We start from the raw sequence: 10,084 nt of genomic DNA, 5'->3' as shown, positions 1-10,084 counted from the left end.
AATATATAATATAATTTTCTCTTATTTATTTATTTTATTTAGTTTTCTTTTAAGATATTGATTGCAATAGAGCTTGTCACAATGCATTCTGCCTTTTGGGAAAAAAAATTGGGAGCACACTGAAATGCTGAAATGAAGGAATTTCACTAGGTTTTGAAACAAAGCCATAGATTAAAAGATGGCTCTACTTCTCTCTGATAGCCTTGAAATCCAGACCTGAGGAGAGAGTGAGGTCACAGATGGGGGTCCTGATTGTGGTTACATCCTTGGCAGGTTTACGCCTCACCAGTGACCAAATTGTTTTCTTTGGTCTGCCCTGCTGCACACAGGGAATACAGGATATTTTCATATCTCCTTTGTTTATCTCTGCGATCAATCTTTCCCCACTATATTTTATTCAAGCCATAGTGAACATCAGATATGCTTTAATAGACTGTTCAGCGCTGACATGTTTGAGGTGAGGCGTTCTTCAGGAAAAAAATGTGATGATTTCATGATGTCATGTGCTGAGACACAAGACTTGCTTGACGTGCTCGAGTTGTGAATTGCCTTCGTTGCACACCAGTGGTTGTAGACATGAACTGTAAACTGAACTGCAAGTTCTCTATCCATTCTCTGATCTTCTGGTTTTTGCAGGAGCTTGAGTTTGATCCAGGCCATGGAGGAAAACTATGAGGTGGACCTGGTCTACATCACAGAGCGCATCATTTCTGTGAGCTTCCCCAGTAATGTAGAAGAGCCGAGCTACAGCGCTAACATAAAGGAGGTCGCCACCATGCTACGCTCCAAACATGGTGACAACTACTTGGTAAGACCTCAAAACTCAATAACTTTGAGTACTAAAATAAGTGTATTAGTAGTTGCAATACTATCACAGACTTTGGACCTTTATATTCATATCATTTATTTAAAACTTTATTTTCATTTTCATTATTATACTTATTATATAGATTTTTATTATTATATTAAGATATATATTTATATTTATTTCTGGTTTTATTATTTTTATTAACTTAATTTTTATTTTTTTTCCCAGCTCTTCAACCTCAGTGAAAAGCGCTATGATATCTCCAAGCTGAATCCCAAAGTAAGTAGTATTTACTATCACTTTTTAATGTTATCTAATGTGGAGATGTTTGTTCCTTTGTTCTTATTCACGCGCCGGTGTTTTTGTTTGCGTAAGGTGCTGGATTTTGGCTGGCCGGACCATCATGCTCCAGCCCTGGATAAGATCTGCAGCATCTGCAAAGCCATGGACACTTGGATGAATGCTGACAGTCACAATGTGGTAGTCTTACACAATAAGGTACTGTTTCATTTGTGCTTTTTCTGTTTTAGGAATGGGAGACATGTTTTTTGGTAACACTAGCAACAAACATCACAATGTCACGCAGTATGTAAAAAACCTAGTCAGATGGGATTTAAGATTTTATAAGTGCACTACTGATACGAAGGCTGCTCCAAAAATCACAAAAAGAAATATTATATTATACTGTAATATAAAATATTATATTATATTATATTATATTATAAATATTTACATTTACAGACAATCACATAATCTAATTTATACATAAATGTAAATATATATTTTACATTAAACATTTTATTTATAGTAGGCCTATTTATTTAAGTTAATAAAAAACTATCAGTAAAGATAAGTAAATTACAATCCTAATAAGAGACAAGTTTTTTTAATGCTTATTAATATATTGTGTTGTTAGTTTAGCAACATGCTGTCTCTATTGAAATCCATTGTGATTTGAATCTTATGAGGCTTGATGCGAGTTATGATGTTCCCTAAGCAGTAGCCAGCAGGACAGCTCACTAGGTGTTGAAACAGAGCCGTAGTGTTATGTTTGCCTAATAATTTTTTCATCTGCACATTGTAGTTACTGTAAATAGCAGCCATAGTGGTTTGTCAGTAGATAGCGTTCTCAGGCAGCTCTTAATAACCTGGGACGGTGTGGGGTCATTAAAGGTCATGGTGGTCTGGACAGTGTGATTTATGATGCAATTGCAATGTCTTTATGTAAGAAAACATGCCTGATTTTACTTGTAGAGTTAATACTTGGCCATTGTTTTGAAAGCCTTTGCCTGACCCTGTCTTGAGGTTCAAGCAAATCTGTTTTCTTAAAGAATTCATTTGAATGTATCCTTCTGATCTGGTTAAGTCACATAGCTGGTTACCACTTACAAACATTAGAATGATGAGAACACGTTTTAAAGTTAGATTGTAAAATTTTTCATGTTGTTTTTGTGGATAGCGGTATCGTTAAGTGCCTCGCTAATGAAAGGGAATCTGTCCGTGAGTATAAACGTCAGAAAAACAGCCTCTTGTGGAGTTTGTGGGTTACCTTCTCAATGGCTCGCAGGTCTGTCCTGCTTTTAGAGAACCTTTTCACTGTATTCCCACATGATTTCAAACCGACTCTTTCCACACCCTCAAGACGCATCTTACCCATTACTAGCGCTCCGTGAGAGCTTTAAGAAGTGCCAAGAGAGGTTGTGATCTGGATTTATAAAGGGCCAGAAATGTCTTAACGCAAATATGCTGCCTTTTTAACAGGAAACCATAAACACTGCATTGTTATGGCAACTTGTGTTGTTCTTTGTAACAGTGGAAACACGAGGCGATGGCTTGATGGTGGAAATGTTCACTCATTCAGAAAGAACACAACTGTGTGTTTAAAATGGCTCAAACCATACATGAAATAGTTTGTTTTAAGTTCTTTGCTGACCTGATGTATCGTGACGTTTTGGTCATTTGTGCTCTGAAGTACCTTTTGAACTCTGGAACAGTGTTACATTAGTATTAGAACATAATGTAGCATTATAGTATTTATTAATGCTTTGAGTTTTTATTTTGATATATTCCATTTACATTTTCACATTTAGTTTAGTTTTAGAAATTTTGTTTTGTGTTTTTGTTGGTTTTATTAGACATACTTAACTATTTCGTTTTATTTATTTATTTATTTTTTATTTTTTTAATTACAGTTTTAGTTTTGTTCTTTTCAGTTTTAGTTTTAATAATTTTAGTTCTTCAACTTAAACTAATTGAAAATTTGAAATGCTGCCTTGGAAACTAACTGAAATAAAACAAGTTTAAGTTTTTTATTTTATTTTAATTTGCACACAACACAATTTAATGTTTTGATTTGTAATACTAATTTATACCACAAAACATCTCATAATTTATCAATTGCTAATATTTGTGCTACTGTTTTCCCAACAAAAGATGATGCCACTTCATTTAAAAGGGTTTTTACAAATAACTAACAGGGTAAAAAAAAAAATATTTAGGACAGAAAAAAACTATCAGAATATTATATTGAAATGTAAATGTATTAAATCTTTATTCTTGAGAAATGTGCTTTGTTTGTATCCGTTTGATTATAAAAATGAAAAAGGAAAAAGTTATAAATAAATAAATAAATAAACGGTCAATTTTCATGTTAGAAGTTCACTTAATTGTAAGATATATAAAAATAAACAAACTAATATGATTTACATTTGAAAAATTGACAAAAAAAATCTAAAATTGATTAAATAGTAATAATGGAGGCATGAAATAATGTATTGCATTCATTGATAATCCCATCTTCCTCTCATCCTGCAGGGAAACCGAGGTCGAACGGGGGTAGTTGTGGCTGCATACATGCATTACAGCAACATATCAGCGAGGTAAGACGTGTAGACAGAGTGCTGTCTGTGTTTATTGAATTAAAGATGCTCCTCTGAGCGCTTATTATGGAAAGGCCTTAATCCCACATCACAAGACCGGCCATGCATTAGGTAACACATGAGCGGGTGCCGGCGGGAAAAACAGCTGCCAAATCGCATCACTTTACAAAGGCGGATTTGTCTCAAGACTCAAATTAAGTACTGATCAAATTCATCCCTGATGCAAAAAGTGTATTCATGTCTATTCAGTCTATTTTTGTGGATAAAAAAAATATGTGTCCAGCAGCCATATCACCCTGTAGCCTAAGACTGGTTGCCCACTGAAGCCAAGCAGGGTTGAGCCTGGTCAGTACCTGGATGAGAGACCTCCTGAGAAAACTAGGTTGCTGTGTAAGAGGTGTTAGTGAGGCCAGCAGGGGGTGCTCACCCTGTGGTCTGTGTGGGTCCTAACGCCCCAGTATAGTGACACTATACTGTAAAAAGCACCGTCCTTCGGATGAGACATTAAACCGAGGTCCTGACTCTCTGTGGTCATTAAAAATCCCAGGATGTCCTTTGAAAAACAGTAGGGGTGTAACCCCGGCATCCTGGCCAAATTCGCCCATTGGCCTCTTCAGTTCAGTTCAATTTTATTTATATAGCACATTTAAAAACAACCATGGTTGACCAAAGTGCTTAACAATGTCCGGAAAAACGCACACACAAACAAGACAAATACAGTAAAAACATCACAATGTCTCAGCTCAACTCGAAATAAAAGCCAAGGAATACAGGTGTGTCTTAGAGGGGTCCTATTATGCTCTTTTACAAAGTCTTGATTTTGTTTTGGGGGTGTACTAGAACATGCTCTCATGCTTGGTGGTTCGAAAAACGCATTATTTTTCACATACTTTACATTATTAAAATACCTTTCTCCCCAGGCTGGCACAAACGGCTCGATTAGTTCCGGCTTTGATGAAGGTCCGCCTTCCGAAAAACAAAATGTGTGCGGCACCCAGCTACGTCGTGTTGTACTTGTAAGAATTGTTCTAGACATGCCGACAATTTGAAGCTACAGCACAGCAGCTCTTCTTCTTCATTTTCTCTGATGCACTAACTCTGCAGCAGCACTTCTTCTTCATCGTCTCGTCTGATGCACTCACTCAACCAAGCGTTCTAACCACAACCTCGCCCCTCCCCACCCCCCAACCATTCAAATTTCTGTAGGCGGGAATCATTTTTAATGATCTTCTAATGGGCCGCTTTGTGATATCACAAAGCCCGGAAACCAACGCTGTAGTCCAAACGAGCCGTTCGTTGTAGTTCTTGAAAAGGGATTTTTTTTTGTACGAAATATCTCCCTTTGGAGTGGACTTTGCGATTTGTAACTTTCTAGATCTTTTTTATGCCCAAACATACACACTACACACTGACTAAAATTAAAAAAGTGAAAAAGCATAATAGGACCCCTTTAAGTAATTACTTAAAAATTCAGTTCTTATGTGTACAGGTAAACTATTCCACAAATTAGGTGCCACCACTGAAAAAGCTCGGTCACCTTTATTTTTTAACTTGGCTCTCGGAACATCGAGGAGCACCTGATTGGACGACCTCAGTGCTTTAACAGGAGTGTGGACATGTAAAAGCTCTGATAAATAAGCAGGCGCCAACCCATTTAAAATCTTAAAAACAAACAATAAAATCTTGAAATCAATCCTGATGGCCTCTGACCATCATTGCCTCCTAACCATCCCCATATCGGCTGATTGTCTCCTCTCCACCAATGAGCTGGTGTGTGGTGGGCGTTTTGGCACAGTATGGCTGCTGTCGCATCATCCAGCTGGATGCTGCACACTGGTGGTGGATGAGGAGATTCCCCCCCTTCCATGTAAAGCGCTTTGAGTGCCCAGAAAAGTGCTATATAAATGTAACGAATTAATTAACTAATTACTTAATTAATAATAAGCTTCCAGTAAATTCAAGAAGCACATTTAAATACTTTTCCTGGAAAACAAGACAAAGATTTTATTATGAAGGTTTTTTTTTTTTTTTTTTTTATTGGACAAAATGACCAAAGCGTTTACAATAATGTGTGTTTCCTTTGCCTCTGCAGTGCAGACCAGGCTCTGGACAGGTTCGCCATGAAGCGCTTTTATGAAGATAAAGTGCTTCCTGTGGGTCAACCCTCCCAGAGAAGGTCAGTGGTGCTTTGTTTTCCCCATCTGACCTCTTATCTTTGTGCTTTATGAGTTTGACCCTCATTGTGAGCGTTCAGCTTCAGCCATTATTCAGATTTATGAGCTTCACCCTCCTGATAACACAGCCCTAAACATGCAAACGATGCCTGTATATTTTTGTTAGAGTGAGTTAGGTTATGTGTTGTTTATCTAACCGTACCCTATGGTAGTGTGGTATGTCATTAAACGTAAAACTTCTTGATGTTGCGTAATCTCTCCAAGGTTTTCTAAGCACCTCATGTCTGATCTCGCCTCAGGACCGCTACTATTGTACATGCAAATTATATATCTTTCACTACAACTGGTCTCAGATCAGATGTGTTCAAATTATTGCTGCAGTTGCATTTCAACTCACTGCAACATTTGTTTTTGTACTATTAACAAAAATAGTAAGGCGTACATTTATATAGGCATACATAGTATACTATGATTCAAAATGTTGGGGTCAGTGAAAAATTAATTCTTTTACAAGGGCACATTAAATTGATCAAGCATGATAACAAAGACATTTATAACATTGCGATTTCTATTTTAAAAGTAATGCTGTTCTTTTAAACTTCCTATTCATCAAACAATCCTTAAAAATGTTTCATTGTTTCCACACAAATTTTAAAAATGTTTGTTGAGCAGCTATTAGAAAGATTTCCGAAGGATCATATGACACTAAAGACTGGAGTAATGATGCTGAAAATTCAGCTTTGCATCACAGGTATAAATTACATTTTACAAACATTTTACAAATATATTAAATTGTAATAATATTTCAAACATTTTACTGTACTTTTGATTAAACAAATGCAGCACTGGTGAGCATAAGAGACTTCTTTCAGAAACATAAAAAAATCAAACTGACCCCAGACTTTGCATGGTAAGTATGCGTGTCTGCATAAATATATATGTATTTTTCTTTAGTAGGTAATTAATAATTTACACTGGAATGCTTTTATCTTGCCAAATTCATCCTCATTTCTCAAACGCTCAAATCTGCACATACTAGTTGTGGAAGATATGTACGTCAGAATTCCTAAAGAATGATAATTTCATAAATATGTGCTGGAGAGACGCTGGAAGGCCATGTTTGGGATGCCGGCCATTTGTGTTGTTATTTCCTGAGTTATAATTAGACGTAAGTGGTTGCCAGTGTCATCTATTCTGCTGTTTAGCTTTACATGTACAGTGGAGTCAAAAACAAACTTGGTAGTTTAAACATTTCTAAACAAGGATAATTATGAATTATGTGCAAAAAGAAATATTTTATACTCTGCACTATTATTAGGTCACTAATCAAATAAGCAAAATAAGTGGCAATGATCATATGACTCTTTGCTTAGACAGTCAGATGTTCTCGCTTCCACTGATGCAAGATCGCAATGCTGATTGTGAATGGAAAAATGATATATTAAAGAAAAGAATGTACAATATAAATATTTTCACCAGTAGTTTCACAGATTTTTGAACTCCATTGTACAGTTTCAAACCCAAAGGCGCTGATATAAGTGTACATACGCTTTGTGCTTCAGTACACATTTATGGCTCATAAGGGAACACTTGGCCACGGATGTGCTGCTTTTACAGAACCAGGCATTCCATCTGTGTATGGAAGGACTGGCACTTCAGGCTTCATTAAAACTAGATTTCATTGGGGCACATACTTGCGCTCCCTTCATGGAAAATGGAGAGGCAGAGTCATGGTAAGGGCTTTGCTCCAGATGGAAAGAAGCAGCGTTCTGCTCTTCTGGAATAGAGGAGCTTAGGAACAAGTGAATGTTCATGGGAAACCAGGCCTCGGGCGTTCGGCAAGGAACATGCAGAAATGTCCTGGGACACGGCCTCAACCTTCAAGAAGAAAAATGCTTTTTCCTGTTTATAAAAGCTAACATCTGTGCTAAGAGATTGGAAACAACTGCAGATCAAAACGTCTCATGACCCTAAATGGTCTTCACAACAGTTTAGGTAGTATGTTATGTAATATGACTTTCCTGAATATGTCTTTTGCTTGAAACCTAAGACTTTCACACACTCCGCGAGATTATACTGTACAACAGGTGCATCTGTGTTTTCTAAACTGTTTTTTTTTTTTTTTTCAGTAGTCAATGGCAGTACCATTAAAATCTCAAGATTTTATGAAGGTTTTATGCAGCAAAACTAATATGCTGTTGAAGATGGTAGCTTATTTAAAAATAGTAAAAATACAGTAAATATGAAATATTATTATTTTTCTAGATATACTTATTTTTGTAAGCATATACTGTTCATGGTAACATATTACAATATGGTTCAAATGTTAACGGTAACTTATGTTAATTTATACAACGTTAAATTTTTAAAAAGTGTATAAGTATATGTAGAAATCAACATTAACCTATAATAATAAATACTGTAAAGTATTGTTAGTTCATGCATTAATGCTAATGCCTTTATAAATGCTAGCAAATGAAAACTTATTGTAAAGTTTTATTATATATTATTATCATATTATTACTTATTGTACATTTTTATTATATTATAGTATATTTAGAAATTAACATCAACCTAGATTAATAAATGCTTTAAACATATTTGTAGTTTGTTCATTAATGCTAATGTCATAACTAATGTTAACAAACTGAAACTTGTAAAGTTTTATATATTTTAATATAAAACTACTTATATTATAACTATATATTATAACTATATATAATATAACTACTTATTGTAAAGTTTTATTATATTTCATATCATTTATATTTTATATACTGTAAGTTTTTAGATATGCATATTTTATATATTGTGTTTTTTATTTCTCATAGTTTTTGTATTTTATTTACTTTTTTTGTATTTATCAGAGAAAGCATAAAAAGGATGATCTCAAAGCCTAGGACATGAATACATGCACTTTTGGGAATGCCATCATACTGTACATTTATCTTTCTGATTGCTTTAATTATTGTTATTGATTTTTTTTTTTTTAATTACTTGATACAGAAATAGTAGTGATTTGATATCCCTGATACAGACTCTTCGTATCTCAATCCTCCCCAGCTGTCTGTAATCTTGTGTGTAGTGTGTTCCACTAATTTGTTTTGCTTCTGTTATTTGTGATAATCTTTTGTTTTGCTGTAGGTATGTGCAGTATTTCAGCGGTCTGCTCTCCGGCCGCATCAAGATCAACAACAAGCCCCTGTTTCTGCATCACGTCATCATGCACGGGATCCCAAACTTCGAGTCCAAAGGAGGTGAGCTGACATGCTCTGACTGTTGGCCGTTTGTCAGCGACTGCCGGAGGTGTTGAAGGCAGGTTTCAGGGGTCCGTCTCGACTCCCGCTGCTTTTGACGCCTCCCTGTCAGACTGACAACATGCTGCTCTATTACACACGTCTCGGGTGATCCAATCACAAGAGGTCAGCGCTAAATACAGGTGTAGACGGGGTCCAGAATGTTTTGTGATCTGATCATTGAAACCAGAGTCGGAGGTAGTCAGAAACACATGTGACCGCATCACATTTGTAGTGTAAATGAATCCATCCTCCCTAGACAGTGACGTGCAGCTTGATTCTCAAATCAGTGCTATGTAAAGGTTTCCAAATGGTCAGCTGATTAAAAAATATAAAAAAATATAAAAAAAATTGTAAAAAATAATAATAAAATTATGGATAAAAAGCACCGACATTGAATCGATTTTACTGATTAAAGAACTCATAGCGATAAATTATCTTATGATTTTAAAGGCATAGTTCACCCAAAAATAATTACAATTCTTTTATTTTTTTCTGCAAAACATGAAGATATTTAGAAGAATGTATTTTTAAAAAATGTTTTTGTCCATACAATGTAAGTCAGTAGGGTCTAAAACAACACTGTAATGATATCAATTATGTGAGAACAATATACTCACTTTTAAAAGTTACATTATAAAACGGTTAGTTCCGGTCCTTGATTCTGATTGGTTGAGCCACATTCGAAGCATGTTTTTATTAATATCATTAAACTTTATTTGCTCTGTTTTATTCTGTGAAACCTTACTACGTATATCGAATAACCGTTTTACAAAAGCAATAAGCCCCGTGAAGCCGTGGTTTACAGTGAATTTATAACAGCTAAGTGGCATTGTTAGGCACGATGCCAAAGACTATAGAATAGCCAAGACGTGTCATTCGTATTGTTTTGAATGGGGAAAAATGCAATGCTCAATATGGCCGCTC

General features: G+C 35.5%; 1 protein-coding gene across 4 annotated transcripts in view; it reads left to right on the top strand.

Annotated features, from left to right (window-relative positions):
• Positions 1–640: 640 nt before the first annotated feature.
• Positions 641–10,084, top strand: part of LOC107656527 (tensin-1) — a 69,814-nt gene continuing 60,370 nt past the window's right edge. For 3 of the 4 annotated variants that reach the window (XM_016444408.1, XM_016444406.1, XM_016444407.1), the window contains exons 1-6: positions 642–808; positions 1,037–1,087; positions 1,184–1,306; positions 3,623–3,687; positions 5,780–5,863; positions 9,006–9,118. In XM_016444408.1, coding sequence (XP_016299894.1) covers positions 659–808; positions 1,037–1,087; positions 1,184–1,306; positions 3,623–3,687; positions 5,780–5,863; positions 9,006–9,118 — 586 coding nt within the window. In that variant the 5' untranslated portion in view covers positions 642–658. Of the gene's footprint in view, positions 809–1,036; positions 1,088–1,183; positions 1,307–3,622; positions 3,688–5,779; positions 5,864–9,005; positions 9,119–10,084 lie in introns of all 4 variants that reach the window. The other variant, XM_016444409.1, reaches the window with a different exon arrangement.

Source organism: Sinocyclocheilus anshuiensis, unplaced genomic scaffold, assembly GCF_001515605.1.
Source record: "Sinocyclocheilus anshuiensis isolate Anshui unplaced genomic scaffold, SAMN03320099.WGS_v1.1 scaffold1473, whole genome shotgun sequence".
NCBI lineage: Eukaryota > Metazoa > Chordata > Actinopteri > Cypriniformes > Cyprinidae > Sinocyclocheilus > Sinocyclocheilus anshuiensis.
This window is presented reverse-complemented; position numbering and strand designations above follow the sequence as displayed.